The following is a 16538-nucleotide window of genomic DNA, read 5'->3' as shown; positions in this document are numbered from 1 at the left end:
GGGAGCAGGAGGGGCTCGGGTCAGCTCCTCCCCGAGGGGGGGCCTAGGCGAAGCGACACCCACCCCCCAACCCCAGCAGTGCCACTAAGCAGCTCTACGCCCTGCAGAGAGCCCAATTCCTGTGTGACCTTGGTTGAGGGACCGCCCTCTCTGAGCCTTAGATGTGATTCTTGTAAAATGGGGAAATGCGCTCCAAGAGATGGGGCTCGGGGTGCACGGGCTTCTGAGCAGAGGACAGTTCTGTTTCTCAGGAAAGAGTAGGCAGGTTCGGAACAGGACCGCACAGGCCATCCCAGCCCTACCCTGGGCCTCCCAACATTCCTGGGTATCCCCACCCCAATCCCATCATCTTCCTCTCCCCCTTCTCTTTCATGTCTCTGTAAACCGAACCCGAAAAGATGCCGTCCCTACACTGTGCCCCTCATGGCAGTTTCTCCCTGTTGGAGGAGGCTGGAGATTTCATGCCCCTTCCCCAAAGGCTGCTGCCTCTTTGGCGGGAAGGATACCTATGCCCCTCCGCCGCCCCATTGACCCCTTTGGGACACTACAATTGGGTTCTTATAGTCAAGTTCTTTTATCTTAATTTTCTCTTTTACTGTTTACCTCCTGGGGGTTCCTTTACCAAATTGTTTACTTCTTTGCTCTTAACTTTTTTCTTTCACTTTCTACCCCACTGCTTCAGATAACTTATCCATGTTGGCTTTCCTTTAACATCTTTATCTTTCTAGGCTATCCTTTCAGTTATTTCTCGAACAGAAAACCCCAGAGCCCAGAGACTGACTTGTCTCCTTTTTCCTCCCCCTCTCTCTTGTGGCTCAGAGAACTTTAGAACATCAGAGAAGAATCAGTGGTGTCTCTCTGACTGCTGCCTCTTCTGGGCTTCAGCTCTGGGGTGGAATGAGGAATCAGTGTCCCTGGGTCCTGCAGGGGGTCCTCCAAGCTGACCACCACTTTGGCCCTTACCCCAAAGTCATCCATCTAGAGCCTGTCGACTCGACCTCCTGTCCTTCACGCCACCTTCAGCTGTCCATGGTGGCAGCCTTCCTATGGACTCCCTGTTCTCTCCCAGTGCTCACGGTAGAACCATCTCTTCTGAAGGGAAAGCACGTGCTCTTCTCTCTTCCCTTAGCCCACAGGGCCCTGTTTCATCTGGCCCCTCCAACCTCCCCAGCCTCAGTCTTCTGACCTCTTTCACTTCCCTAAACTCAGAGCCTGACTGCACTGCACATTACCTGCTCTTTGCTCAGACAGAATGCCTTTCTACCCCCTGCCCCCACTCTTGCTAGCCAAACTCCCTGGTATTGGGGAGGTCTCACCCTGGAGTACCACCTTCTCCCCAGAAGACATCTCTGACTCACATGCGTCCACCCCACCTCACCCTCCTCTGGATTGGGTTCTTCTTAGGCACTTGCCCTTCCCAGTACCCTCTGCAAGGACACAAATGTTACTGGGGATCTTTGATTAACATTTTTCATGCCCACTAGGCTGTGGCCTTCAGGACCCTTTTGGTCTTGTCACCTTGGTATTCTTAGTCCCTCTCCCCAACACATCTTTTGAATAAAAAATGAACAGGTCCCTGCTCTTCCTGTCTTCCCTAATGCTCTGCAAATGTTTCTATACACCCTAACATGCAGCCTCTCCTCAGGGGTGGGGTCAGGTATTGTGTGAGAAGATAGGCCACTGTAGCCCAACTGACAACCTTGGACTCTAAGGGACTCTGTGGCTAGGATACAACTTCCCCCATACCATCAACTGTCCAAGTAGCCTTTACCGTCAGGGTACTTCCAGGCAAAAAGAAAAAGACATTGGGGAACACAGACATTTCAAAAGAAAACATCTATCAGGAAAAGTTTTCAAACACATGAAATAAAAATTCCAAATTAGCCTAATAAACATTATAAAAATAAGGGAGAATATTAACAACATGAAACAAGAAAATATAAAAAAGCACAGGTAGAAAGATATGAAAAATAAAGTTGTTCTGTGGTCTATTGCTACATAACAAATTACCCCAAAACAAGGACTTAAAACAACAATCAACAAAAATATTCGCTCATATCTCTGTTAGCTGAGTAAAGCTCATCTCTACTCCATGTGACATCAGCTGGGGCCAGAGGTTCCCTTTCCAAAATGACTCACTCGCATGGCTAGCAAGTTAGTACTGCCTGTAGGCTGAGAGCTGAGTGGGGCTGTGGATCAGGGGATTGGGTCCTCTGCATGAATACTTCTCCGTGGGCTGCTTGGCTTCCTTATGGCACAGTGGCTGCAGTCCATGAGTGAGGGTCCCAAGAAGCAGGGAGTAGAAGCTGACAGTTTCTCTAGGCCTAGGCCTGGAAACAAGCACAGCATCATTTCAGCTGTATTTTACATTATTTATTTTTTATTTTTTGAATAAAATTTTTTATGAGACTGATGCGCTACCTACTGCGCTAACGAGGCACCTGAATAAAATTTTTTAAAAGGTTTCATTTATTTACTTGACAGAATGCAAGAGAGCACAAGCAGTGGGGTACAGAGTGCAAGGGGAAAGCAAGCTCCCTGCTGACAGGGAGCCCAATGCGGGGCTTTTTCCCAGGACCTGGTATCATAAACTGAGCCGAAGACAGACAATTAACCGACTGAGCCACCCAGGCCCCCCATCTGCTGTATTTTACTGCTCAAGCAATAACCAAGCCCAGATTCCAGAGGGAGTCGGGTGACATTGAATCTATCTCTGGATGAGAGAAGTATCAAAAGAATATGGGACCATGTATTAAAGTTACCACAATAATATTTGGAATGAAGAACACAGTAGGTGATCTGATAGCAGAAAGTTATAGCTGAGAATGAATTAGTAAACTGAAAAGACCAAATGAAGAGTCCTCCCAAAAAAGGAATCCTCCCAAAAGAAGAAAGAAAAAAGAATGAAAAGGAAAACAAAAAGAGACGGGAGGATGGAAACAGAAATCCTAATATCTGCACCGTAGGAATCCCCCCAAAAAGAGTAAAAATGGAGGAAAAGTACAACATAAATGGGCCTTGAAAACATGCTAAATGTCAGAAGCCAGACACAGGAGGTCAAATCTTGTATGATTCCATTTGTAAGAAATATCCGGAATAGGTAAATCCATAGAGATAGAAAGCAGATTGGTGCTTGGGGGAATATTGGGCTGGGAAGTAACTGCTTAATGTGTACAGGGCTTCCTTTTTGGGGGACCAAAATGTTTTAGAACAAGATAGGTGGTGGTTGCACAACATTATGACTGTTCTAAATGCCACTGAATTATACACTTTAAAATGGTTAGTTTTATGGTATGTGAATTTCACATCAATAAAAAGATTGCTAGAACTATAGGGAGAAACTGACAAATACACTACCACAGTGGAAGATTTCAACACAACTGTCATGGTCACTAAGAGGTCAAGGAAAAAACAAGGGTATAAAAGATTCTAATAATACAATTAATGAACTTGAACAATTGGACACATATATAGTTTGACATCCAACAATTGGAAAATTCCATATTTTTGTTAAGTATACTTGGAATATTTACAAACACTGATTATTGGTGGTGAGGAATACCTCAACATAACTTCTGTTTCCAACCATGATGGCATAACAGGGGCCAAATTTACCGATCTCTGTAACATAAGTAGAAATCCTGACAAAATGTATAAAACAATGATTTTCAGACACTGGACAATAGGTAGTGCAGGATTGTGATCCCAGATGAAAGGAAAATAAAAATGATGGGAGGCCTATGAGAGCACTACCTTATTGCCTAAGAGATAATTTCCATGCTGTAACGCGGGAGTGGGAGGAAGGGTGGAAACCTAGATGGAACCCAGTGATCTTGCTGCATTGAGGAGAAAAAAAAGTCAGCTTTTTGGAAGGCCAAAGCAGCTAGATTCACAGGATAGAATACCAGAGGAGGAAGCTACACAAAAAGAGAAAGGCCTAGAGATCTGTAGCAGATCCTCTTGAGTCTACCAGAAGATTGATCTGCACACATGTAAGAGGAAGCTGTCAAGGCCAGAGAAAGAACCACTTGGAAAGAAGTAGGCTCCACAATTCCTGTAGCTCACATGGTTCATGTTCCCACCATCTACAGTGAAAGACCTTTTAACATATGAGACATTAGCTAGAATCTTCAGAAGGACATCACCTTAGTAAAGAGGCTAGTTTAGCCCTAGATGAAAAAATTGGAAACAAGGACTTGAACAGATGCCCATATGACACTGTTCACTGCACAGCTGAAAGATGGAGGCTACCCTAGTTTTCTTTGACAGATGAATGGATAACAAACTGATCTGCCCATCTAAGGGAATATTATTCAGCCATAAAAAAGGAATGAAGTCTGATATATAGTACAATGTAGATGAACCTTGAAGACATTTGGTTCAGTGAAATAAGCTGGATGCAAAAGGACAAATGTTGTATGATTCCACTTACAGAAGTTAGCTAGAATAGATAAACTCATAGAGACTGGAAAAAGAATAGAGGTTATTGCTTAATGATTAGAGTTTTTGTTTGGGATAATGAAAAAGTTTTGGAAATACCAATGATGTTTGTACATTTGTGAGTGTAATTAATGCCACTGATTTAAACACTTAAAAATGGTTAAAATGAGGGGCACTTGGCTGGCTCAGTCGGTGGAACATGTGACTCTTGATCTCAGGGTCAAGAATTTGAGCCCCGTGTTAGGTGTAGAAATTACTTAAAAATAAGATCTTTATTTTATTATTTTTAAAGATGTTATTTATTTATTTTAGGGAAAGAGAATGAGTACATGTACATGCGTGAGCAGGGGCGTAAAAAGGAGAGACTTTTTTCTTTCTTTTTAAAAGATTTTGTTTATTTGTCAGAGAGAAAAAGAGAGGACAGCCCAGCCCGGGAGGGGCAGGCAGAGGGAGAAGCAGATTCCCTGCTGAGTGAGGAACCTTTGATCCTAGAGCCCTAGGATACCTAAGGCCGACTTTTAACCAACTGAGTCATCCAGGCATCCCGAGAGAATTTTTTTTTTTAAAGATTTTATTTATTTGAGAGAGGGAAAAGGAGCAAGGGGGAGGGGCAGAGGGAGAGGGAGACAAAATCATAGGCAAACTCCCTGCTGATTGCGGAGCCCCTACTGGGAACTTGATCACCCGATCCTGAGATCATGATCTGAGCCGAAAATGTGAGTTGGATGCTTAATAGACTGAGCTACCAAGTAACCCTAGTCTTTGTTTTGTTTTGTAAACTGTGATATAATTGACACAAAAAGTGGTGTAACTCGGGTATTTTCTAAGTATCTGAGTTTGATGATAACACTTTCTTGTTTGCCTATTTAAAGGGTCAACCTGAGGATGCATCTTTGAAAATTAAGTTTAGCCTTTTCTGGTTTTTATTTTGCTTTTTAAGTAGGCTCTATGCTGCACGTGGGAATTGAACTCAAGACCTGGAGATCAAGGTTGTGTGCTCTTCTGCCTCAGCCAGCCAGGAATCTCCAAAACCTTTTGGTTGACAAAAAAAAATCCATAGAGGGGCGCCTGGGTGGCTTAGTGGGTTAAAGCCTCTGCCTTCAGCTCAGGTCATGATCCCAGGGTCCTGGGATCGAGCCTCACGTCGGGCTCTCTGCTCAGCATGGAGCCTGCTTCCTCCTCTCTCTGCCTGCCTCTCTGCCTACTTGTGCTCTGTCAAATAAATAAATAAAAATCTTAAAAAAAAAAATCCATACAGAAAAATTCACATACCAGGACACCTGGGTGTCACATACTAGACACCTCAGGGTGGCTCAGTTGGTTAAGTGTCTGCCTTTGACTCAGGTCATGATCCCAGGATCCTGGGATCGAGTCCCACATCTGGCTCCTTGCTCAGTGGGGAGCCTGCTTCTCCTTCTGCCTGCTGCTCCTCCTGCTTGTTCTCACTCTCTCCCTCTCTCTGGCAAATGAATAAATAAAACCTTTTAAAAATAATAAAATAAATTCAGGGAAAAAAAAGAGAAAGAAAAATTCACATACCCTATGTGTATATAGCATGCTGAATGTTCACAAAATAAACATACCTATGCAACCAGCACTCAGATCAAGGTATAGAACTTTACCAGAAACCCAAAAGCCCTTCCTCATGCCCACTTTCAGAAATTACCTCCCCCAGGCTGTTACAGTATAGATCACTTTTGCCTGTCTTTGTACTTCATATAAAATAATGAAATGATATGAGATGTATTATTTTGTGCTGACTTTGACTCAGCATTACTTTGAGAGATTCTTCCAAGTTGTGTGTAACTGTCCTTGGACATATGTGTCTTCAACTTTAGTAAAAAATGTCAAACTGTCTTCCAAAGCAGTGGGTGTAAGTATGCTTTTTTCTCCACATTCTTGCTAACACTTGGTACTGTTCATCTGTTGAATTTTTAGCTGTCTTCACTATGAGTTTTACTTTGCATTTCCTTAGTGGCTAACAATGTTTAGTACCTTTTCATATTCTCCTTGGCCATTTGAATATCCTTTCTTATAAAGTTCCTATATCTTGTCCATTTTTATATTGGACTGTCTGTCTGTGGATATAAATCTTCTGTCAGTTATATATGTTGAAAATTTCTCTTACTCTGTAGCTTGCTTTTTCACTCTTTTTAATGGTACCTTATGGTAAACATAAGCTATTAATTTTAATGTCATCCAATTTATCAATATTTTCCTTCTGTTGTTAAGGCTTTTTATGCTGAAGTCACCAAAGTATGTTTCTACATTATCTTCTAGGAGTTTTACTCTTTTGCTTTTTGCATTTGGATCAGTAACATCTTCAAATTAATTTTATATTGTGTTGCATTCTGTATGGTGTGAGCTAAAGGACTAATATTCTCCCCTACCCCAACTGTCCCGGGTTGTCCTTGTTCTCCTTCACCTCACATCCAGCTCTCCGTCCTAACTTCTGGCTGGCTTCTCTATACAGAGTAAGACCCAACACCAGATGCGCAGGTAACAAACAGCCTTGCACAGATTTTTCCTTTGGTTCCTACATATGCAAAAAGTCCAACCTCTATAATAAGTCTCTTATTTTATATCATTCCTAGTGGATCTACTTATCTGATCAAACACCAACTGAAAGGATACGCTTAAAGTGACAGAACTCATTCTACCAGATAGCAAGACTTGTTTGAAAGTTACTGAAATTAAGACAGTGTGGTATTGATACCACATAATATTGATTTATTTATTGATAAATAAATAAATGGAAAAGAATTAGAAAACAGACCTATACATTATATGGACATGATTTACAACATAGTCATTGTGTATAACATATACATACGCAGAGAGTATAATTTCTCTTTCTCCCAATTTTAAGTTCCCTTGCAAGGAACTTAGATCAGGCTCTGGCCTGAGTGGATTAAGAGAGGAAAGGTGGCTAAAGATGAAGGGTCTGTAGTAAGCCAAGCAAATGGTGCTAGTTTCCTTTTCTTTTTATTTTTTTTTTTAAGATTTTATTTATTTATTTCACAGAGAGATCACAAGCAGACAGAGAGAGAGAGAGAGAGAGGGGAGAAAGCAAGCTCCCTGTTGAGCAGAAAGCCCGATGTGGGGCTCGATTCCACCCTGGGATTGTGACCTGAGCCAAAGACAGAGGCTTTAACCCATTGAGCCACCCAGGCACCCCTTCTCTTTAAGTTTGATTTTTCCCTTTCTACTAAAAAGTCAGTTTAACAACAAATCAGGACTTTATTTTTAAAAATCTAACATTATATAAATTTTTTTTCTTGACATTTCCAAACAAGTTACTACTTATTATAAATGGTAACAGTTTCAGCTTATTTCTTTTTTAATTTTTATTTTTAAATTTTTTTAAAGATTTTATTTATTTATTTATTTATTTGTGTGTGTGTGAGAGAGAGAGAGAGCGAGCACAAACACAGGCAGAGTAGCAGGCAGAGGCAGAGGGAGAAGCAGGCTCTCTGCCGAGCAAAGAGCCCGATGTGGGACTCGATCCCAGGATGCTGGGATCATGACCCGAGCCAAAGGCAGTGGCCCGACCAACTGAGCCACCCAGGTGTCCCGCTTCTTTTTTATTTTATTTTATTTTATTTATTTATTTGACAGAGATCACAAGTAGACAGAGGGGCAGGCAGAGAGATGGGGGAGCAGGTTCCCCGCTGAGCAGAGAGCCCGATGCGGGGCTCGCTCCCAGGACCCTGAGATCATGACCTGAACCAAAGGCAGAGGCCCAACCCTCTGAGCCACCCAGGTGCCCCTCAGTTTCAGCTTTTTTTTTTTTTTTTTTTTTAAAGATTTTATTTATTTATTTTTCGGAGAGAGAGAGGGAGAGAGAGCGAGTGAGCACAGGCAGACAGAGAGGCAGGCAGAGGCAGAGGGAGAAGCAGGCTCCCCGCCAAGCAAGGAGCCCGATGTGGAACTCGATCCCAGGACGCTGGGATCATGACCTGAGCCGAAGGCAGCCGCTTAACCAACTGAGCCACCCAGGCGTCCCTCAGTTTCAGCTTCTTAAACACACACACACACACACACACACACACTTGAATCTTTCAGAGACTGGGAAATTACCTATTGTCACATTCCATGATGGCATAGACACTGCACAGAAATGGATTCCTTTGTGTTCTTCTCTGGGCTCGGGCTTTTGGCATAGGAATATGGTAAGATCCCTTTGTGTTTCCCAAAAGAGGCAAAGCTGGAGTCCATTCACTTTGAGCCACTGAAGGTAGACCTAAAAGAGCCCTTACTAACCAGGAGCCCACCAGACCCCACTCCCCTACTCCCCGGGGAGAAGAAAGGACTTTCACACCAGGATCCATACTCAAAAATGTTTATTCTCAGCATATACTTGTGTCTGGATGAGCAGGAGGGGCACTTTGTGAGACTTTGCCCCAGTGGCCTCAGGGGGAAATGGCCAGGTCACCAGAGATACAGGGTGAGGACTGAGAATGTGGCAGCAGCCACGGGACCTAGAACAAAGTATGGGGAGGCTTTTGAGGGCCTCTGGAGGACCTGACTGGTTGGCCACTTGGTCACCTCCAGGCGTGTGGCCACGTGTCCACTCTGAGGCTGAGACAGGAGGTGGGAGTGGCAAGACCTGACCACTTGCCTGTCTGGAAACTCATCATCCACAGGGTTCTGCCCACTGTTCTGTTCTCTGACCTGGGGGTGGGAGTCAGCAGTTAGTGGCTTCCATAGCACTCCTCCTCATCTACTCAAACCACTGCAACTTCCTTTTGCCCAGCCCCGCATACCTTTTCTACCTGTCTGAAGACCCGCAGCAGGTTTCCACGAAGGACACCCTGAAGCTCTTCCTCACTCCAGCCGCGAATCAGCAACTCCTCTATTAATACTGGGTATGTGGACACGTCCTCCAGCCCCCGAGGGAATCTGTGTGGCGGGTGAGTCAGCCAGCTCTGGAACCTCAGCCCTGATCCTGGTCTAGGGCCCACCATCCCACCAGCCCCAATCACAGATGCAAAACTGAAGGTCATGTCCTCCAGGCTACTGAATGTCGCTTTGGGAGCTCCCTGGAGATTGAGCTGTGGCTTATGCCCTGAGCAGATGACTGGCCCAAAACAGATCTGCTGGGCTGGGAGTGGAGCATGTGCTGGGCAAAGGAGGGTACTTAATGAATGCGATGATCTGGAGTGGGAGTGGGTCCACCAGGCCACAGGAGGGGCAGGGACAGTCCAGGAAACAGGCCCTGGTAGTGTAGAAATACCAGGGGAGCTAGGAAACCAGAGCCTATAGACAAGGTCTGAAGGATGGGAGGACCATGGCATGGGAACAGAGACTAAAGGACTCCCTGTTGTCTTGCCCGGGACAAACCCCAGGGAAACACTCACCGACCAGACCCATCATAATTTCCGCCAATCCCGATGAACTCTGATCCAATGACTTCTCTGATGTGGTCAAAGTGATCTATGGGGTAGGGGATAGTGGTGGGCAGCATAGGCTGGAGCTAGCCCTGGTCTGGGGAAGCTCAGCCCTGGTCAGTTCTCCTGCCCACAGCGCTCCCCACCATGGCAGCTGACTTCATGGAGCCCCGGGCCAGTTGTGAGTTCTGAAGTGGCTCGAGGATGAACAGTGGACTTCAGAGCTGCACCTTTAGAATTTTTTCTGCCTGGGAGCCACCCTGCCTCTGGGCTCCTTGAGAGCCTGCCTGTCCTATCCAGAGAGGGGAGAGCAAAGAGATTCAGAGACAGAGGCAGTTGCTTCTCCCAAACACGCCAGCACTGATTGTGGCCCCAGATCTGGGTAGCAGTGAAGAGCTGTGTCTGCTCCCCTGGGTTGTCAGAGGTCTGCCTGTTGCCCAACAGCCATGCTGAACTGCTGGAGCTGTCCCAAGGGCCCCCCATGGTCATAGGCTCAAGCTAGAAGGGCATAAGTGGACGTGAGGCTCACCTGCCACAGTGGACACATTAGCAAACAGGTTACACTGAAGCACCCCCATGGACAGCGTCACCATCACAATGCCACCATTCTTCTTCTATAGGGATAAACAAACCGGACACTCAGTTTGGCTCTTCTGACCTGATGGCCTGCCCTGGGCCCTGGGGACCCTGGTAGGACAGTGCTTGGTCCTAGCTTCAGGGGCTGGAAGAGGCTTCACCTCTGGGTCCCTGAGTGAAGCTGATTTGGCTTTGACTTTCAGAGATGGGGGTGGTTAACCAGCCTTGGATCCAAGGATGGTGCCTGTGCTAGTAGCTCCGCTTAAGGTCAAGAACATTGTATGAAGCAGGCCTACCTCTGGGTTTGAGCTGAGGTAGCTACTCACCAGAAGTTGCAGGATGTCATCGGGAACATTCAGCACACTGTTGCACACGGCCCGGGCAGCTGAGTGGGAGAAGATCACGGGAGCCTTCGACACCTTCAGGGCTTGTCGTACCAAAGTGTCTGATGCATAGGACAAGTCCACCATCATGCCCAGGCGGTTCATTTCCACTATCACCTTCTGCAGAGACAGTTTTTTTTTTTTTTATTTTATTTTTGAGGTGGGGAGATGTCAAGGACGCACATACGAGCATATTCTCTGTTTGTAGGGAACAGGTGGGGTAGGGTATAGAACAGGAGTCCTCACCTCACCGAAGCTTGTCAACCCACTGACGTTGGTGTAGAAGTGGTGTTTAAACTTGGTGGAACTTTCTGCCCTGCAGGAGAGCCAGAAGAGGGCAGTTTGTCAAAGGCCACACATCACGGGCAACAGCGCCTGAGGGCTCTGCAGTTCCTCCATTTGTCCATCCATCCAGAACAGAGTAAGGACCTGGGCTAGCTGCTTTCTGGGAGTGTGAGGGGCCTGCTGGGGTGGACTCCTGTGTCCTCACCTCTTTGGACATTTCCCCACCACGCCGTGTGCCAGCTCACCCTGGCTGGGCGCTGCGCTTACCAGGGCGTGCTGCAGGTGAAGGTGAGTGCCAGGTAGCGCACTCCCAGCAGGTAGAAAGCACGCAGCACCGACAGGCTGCTGTCCAGTGAGTGACCGCCCTCCACACCAATGAGGCAGGCCAGCTTTCCAGTGCTGTTCAGACCTGGGAGAGGATGGATAATCCAGTGGTCAGCACCAGAACCACCAGAGGGAGCTCCCAACTGCACCCCATTTGCCAGCCCACCTTCGGCTGACGTCACTAGTTCCAGTTCAGAGTAGGAGGCGCACAGGCGACGAATGAGGTCAATCTGCTCCAGGGTGAGGCGCAGGGCATCCTGGTCCTGGGTCTGGCAGGGGGCGTAGGCTGACCAGAACTAGAGGTAGGCCCCGAGGGTCTGGAGTGAGATTAGGGTGGCCTCCGTAGTCCTTGGCCTGCCACTCTTCCTCAGCCCCCAAGCTACTCTTTTGGGTCAGTGGCCCAGAATGAAATACTGCATGACCCTGTGGTATCCTGATGACTGTGAAGCTTGTTGCCAGCAGTCAGACTGTGGACCGTGGAACACCATTGTCTGCTGTTTGTCCCTGTGTTGTGTGAATGCCCTGAGGCCAATCCACTATGTCTTTTTGGCTCTAGCAGCCCCCACACTCACCAGAGATCTTTGAGTCACTTTCTGTGTATCTCCACAGAGCCTGGGGACCCATGTGGCTGGCCTGCCTTGGCCTCCAGTGTTCCCGGCAGCCACATGATGACACACTGTGTGTCCTATGATTCTAATCACCCAGAGGTCTGCCTATCCAGGTTTCTGTGGCCCCAGCATTCCCCTTCAGCCATGCTGTAGCACCCTGTGTATCCCTGTGGTACCTGGGCAGCCACGAGGCCTTCCTTAAGCTTGTCCAAGCTGGTCTGGCCACGACTGAAATTTCGCAGGTTAACATCTTGTAGTCTGTTCTGGAAAAGCTGTCTCAGGAGCTGGGGCAAATGGTTGTGGCTGGGGATATCAAGACAAGGTTAGAGTTGAAGATATGACCTCCAGGTCAGGCAGGACATGTTGACACACCTGGTCCTCTTCTGTCCTGGTCCACTTCTCCGTATCACAGCGGCAATATGGAAGGATTCCTGAGGTGCAGCTGAGGGAGTACGGGGTGGGGGTGGGTGGGTGGGGGTGTACACCAGGACGGGGCGGGGGAGGTAATGGAGGGAGAGGGCCTGGGTGATGGAGGAGAGAGTGCATCCACGGGATGCTATGAGGGAGCTTCCTCACTAGCCCTGCATGCTGAGAACCTCTTCCCCAGCTTTGGGCTCGGTCTCCATCCGCCCCCCAACGACCGCACCTACGCACCCGTCCACGAGAGGGAAGACCCGCATCAGGGCCCGGGCGCGTTCCCGCATTCTTGGAGTGCCGGAGGTGGCCGGCGTGGTCCGGGAGCTGGGGGTGACCGCTGGGGTCGGGGAGCTGGCAGAGGCTGGCATGGCCCAGGAGCTGGGGGCTGCTGGTGTGGTTGGAGCTCCGGGGATTCCCGGCGTGGTCTGGGCGTGGGTTACCCGCCACTGCAGCAGAGATAGCAGGAGCAGGAGACGCAGCAGAAGTCGCTTGCCGAGCGCGGGGGTACCCTCGAGGCCCAGGGTCTGCATGCTGCGCAGGGTGGGACGGGTAGGCAGGGGCCGGTGTCGAGAGGAGGAGCGGCGAGGGGTAGAGCGCGGCGATGGGGTCCCGACCGACCGTCTAGTAAGGTGACCCAGCGGCGCGGCCTAGTGAGGAAGCGGGCGGGCGTCAGAACGCTTCCACCGACAGGGGACGACGCCGCCGCCTCGCATAGTGGCCGCAGGGGGCGACACAGACTTCCACCCCCAGCTCGGAGGGCGCCCCAGCGGCCCGGATCAGCCTCTGCAGCGCCCCCTGCTCCTGGATCTGACCCCTGCACCTACTGTTTTCCTGGCTCCGGGGACCCAGGGATCGACAGCTCCTAGACGAGGGACGGGGGTGGGGGGCAGCGGTCTTCCCAATCTCACCCCTAGACGGACAGGTCGCAGGTCCATGTGGGGTTTTAGTTTCAGGAATGTGCCCCACCCTGCAATAGGTCAAACATTCCATGAAAAAGAGTAAATTGGATCTGTACTTCTTGACTGAGAGAAAAAAGATTCTATGTATTTTTAATAAAAATGAAATATAACAATAATATAATGGGACCATTTTGTTTTAGTATCTAGTATTGAAATTTGCTTCTGTTATGTGCTAATACATGCACAAGAAAAGACTCTAGATACTAAACATTAGTTATTTGTAGCCATCTTGGCAAAGCTACTCCCTGGCCAATTTATGTCACATTTTTTCTTTTTGGTAATATGGTCCTCCTGGCTGAGGGATGGGTGGTGCTGGTGAAGGCTGGCCAGGTTAATAAGAGATTAGTGGAGGCACCACAGCAGCTGAGTCTTGGAAGGATGGGGTCTGTATTGGCAGGGGTTGGAGAGGGCATCCCAGATTGGACAATTGCCCCGGCAAAAGTCTGGTTTGGACAGGATAGCTGTCTGTAAGGGAGGAGCTGGAAGGTCCTCAAAGGCATAGAATAGTGGGACAAGAATTCTTGCTTAAGGGTATGAGGGGGCTTGGTCTGACACATGATTTCATGTGGGAAGAAATCCTCCTTCAAGACAAGGTTGTTTCCAGGATGGCCAGAGGCCTGGACAGTGTAATTCATTGTTTTCTGCAGAAAAAACGCAGATGCACTGGGAACTGATCTAGAACTGCATTTGGGTGGCATCTGGGCCTCCTGGGTCTGTACCAGGTCCTACAGTCTGAGAGGGGCCTATAGTGCAGACTAAAATCTGATTCATTTCCTTTCTGTAACTGGACCTGTCACCTATTCTCCCATCTGAGCTCCCTGATAATTGGGCCTCCCCTTCTGGGCACCAGGAGAAGGGCCTTGACCTCTGATCACCCCTACCTCCTGTCCTGCTCCCTACTCATGCATGGGGGTTAAGGACTAAATCTGACCCTGCTGCCTCCAGCTTTGGCTCTCTCAGGAATGAGAGAGACAGAAGGGAGGGAGAATGTTCATTCTGGTCTCTCATATACCAAGCTGTCTTGCTACAGGAGGTCTTCATTTAAGTGATATAAACGACAATGAATGATGAATTTGCTAATAGTTTATTGAAAGTTCAGAAGTACTGGGGTGCTTGGGTGGCTCAGTCAGTTAAGCATCTGACTCTTGGTTTCAGCTCATGTTATGATCTCAGGTTCATGAAACGGAGCCCTGCGTCGGGCTGCACACTCAGTAAGGAGTCTGCTTGAGATTCTCTCTCCTTCTCCCTCTGTCCCTCCCGCTCTGCTCTCTCTGTCTCTCTCAAAAACAAATGAATATATTTTTAAAAAGTTCAGAAGTATTGTACATACAGCTATTTCCTATGATAGTCTTAGGTGAAAAGAGAGGGCATAATGTTTATAATTAATTTTTAATGTCTTCAAATTAATACATAAACACCATTTCAAATGTCTGGTTTTGGTTTACTAAGTAAATCAGAGTTATACTCTTCCTGATAATGATTGGAAAAGTTGGGAAAAATATAAAAAGGATCTTCTTGAAGACAACAGAGAGTTAAATAAGACACTTTAAAAATTACTTGATGAGGATCCAGCGAGGGTGGAAACCCAGAGATGAGCCCGAGTTTTGGGCTTCTCTTCCACAGGGGTGTTGTGGTCTGAAGAATCACCAAAGTAAGGGGGACCCTGATGAACACTTAGTTTTGAGTTAGAACACAAAAGTACGCGCCGGGAGAATGAATGAGGGAACCCACCGCAGGCCTACAGCACCTCTGGTTATTAAGCAATTGTCTCAACTCCAGATGCAGTCTTGTGTGCTCTGCTCTGTGATGCTGGGGCTCAAACTCCTAAAACCATATTTTCCAGCCCCCTTGCTGGCTTCCTGGCATTCTGCCAAGAGGGGCTACAGAGGAAACTGAAAGGCAGTTTTTTTCTGTTCCAGCAGTGACAGTTAGCTGCAGGCTGTCACAGAGCAGCCCCTCATGTTTAGAACACCTGCACTGCTGAGCAAGGTCCTGTCCTCAAGAGGTCTGCCCCCCAGCAGCACAGGGCCCTCCCATAAGCTTCTATTTCCTACCACCTCTTCCCATTTTTTCCTAAATGGGCCCTGAGCTGGATCAGCTTTGCTTGGAAGGATCTGTAAAAGGATTAAGGTAATCTCACGGGGCTACTCAGTGTACCCAAAAGAGTCAAGAAGGGAGTGAACAGGCAAAATGAAGAGAAAGCACTATTAGAACTTTCTGAGTAATATCGCAAACTGCAGCCCATTTGGAGCCTGAGGGAAAAGGAAAACACGTGTTCCGATATACATTTTCAAAGATGAACTTCTCTAGAACACTAAAATAGTTGAAAAATATTAAAGAACTGAAAAGTAGGTGTACTAACTCACACATTATTTTATTCATACCCAAACCAGAATTTATTATAATTTTACTTAATTGGCTTTAATGGAGGCAAGCTCATGAATAAAATTTTCCTCTTTTTTTTTGGGGGGGGGGCTTTGTATGTTTTTATTTTAATTCTTGTTAGTTAACATACAGCATTATATTAGTTTCAGGTGCACAATATTATATTGGTTTCAGCAATTCCATACATCACCCGGGGTTCAACAAGTGCGCTCCTTAATCCCCATCACCTGTCTCACCCATCCCCCCACCCACTCGTCTCTGATAACCATCAGTTTGTTTTCTACAGTTAAGAGTCTGTTTCTTGGGGCGCCTAGGTGGCTCAGTGGGTTAAAGCCTCTGCTTTCGGCTCTGGTCATGATCTCAGGGTCCTGGGATCAAGCCCCACATTGGGTTCTCTGCTCAGCAGGGAGCCTGCCCCCCACCTCTGCCTGCCTCTCTGCCTACTTGTGATCTCTGTCAAATAAATAAATAAAATCTTAAAAAAAAAAAAAAAGAGTCTGTTTCTTGATTTGTCTCTCTTTCTCTCTCTTTTTTTCCTTTGTTTTGTTTCTTAAATTCCACATGACTGAAATCATACGGTATTTGTCTTTCTCTGACTGATTTATTTGCTTGGCATTATACTCTCTAGCTCCATTCCATGTCATTGCAAATGGCAAAATTACATTTAAAAAAAAAGATCTATTTATTTATTTACTTATTTATTTGACAGACAGAGAGAGAGAGAGAGATCACAAGTAGGCAGAGAGGCAGGCAGAGAGAGAGAGGGAAGAA

The 16538-nt window shown here is 47.0% G+C and overlaps 1 protein-coding gene across 1 annotated transcript; it reads right to left on the bottom strand.

Moving 5' to 3' along the window:
* Positions 1-8766: 8766 nt before the first annotated feature.
* On the bottom strand, positions 8767-13142 carry LOC131818030 (dipeptidase 3-like). The gene is made up of 10 exons (XM_059152067.1): positions 12661-13142; positions 12183-12309; positions 11565-11694; positions 11342-11483; positions 11036-11105; positions 10733-10909; positions 10360-10444; positions 9801-9876; positions 9207-9342; positions 8767-9114 (listed from the first exon to the last, which is right to left on the bottom strand). The coding sequence occupies exons 1-10, from the start codon at positions 12951-12953 to the stop codon at positions 8872-8874; spliced, it is 1479 nt and encodes a 492-aa protein (XP_059008050.1). The 5' UTR covers positions 12954-13142; the 3' UTR covers positions 8767-8871.
* Positions 13143-16538: the final 3396 nt, after the last annotated feature.

This window comes from Mustela lutreola, chromosome 16, assembly GCF_030435805.1.
Source record: "Mustela lutreola isolate mMusLut2 chromosome 16, mMusLut2.pri, whole genome shotgun sequence".
Lineage (NCBI taxonomy): Eukaryota > Metazoa > Chordata > Mammalia > Carnivora > Mustelidae > Mustela > Mustela lutreola.
This window is presented reverse-complemented; position numbering and strand designations above follow the sequence as displayed.

What these genes read in the sequence shown, in the direction of transcription:
- LOC131818030 (XM_059152067.1), bottom strand. Translation starts at nt 12,953, where the DNA reads ATGCAGACCCTGGGCCTCGAGGGTACCCCCGCGCTCGGCAAGCGACTT. An exon ending in GTCTTCCCTCTCGTGGACGG is followed by an intron (nt 12,310 to 12,660) that starts GTGCGTAGGTGC and finishes TGATATCCCCAG; the next exon opens with CCACAACCATTTGCCCCAGC. An exon ending in TCTTCAGACAGGTAGAAAAG is followed by an intron (nt 9,115 to 9,206) that starts GTATGCGGGGCT and finishes TCCCACCCCCAG; the next exon opens with GTCAGAGAACAGAACAGTGG.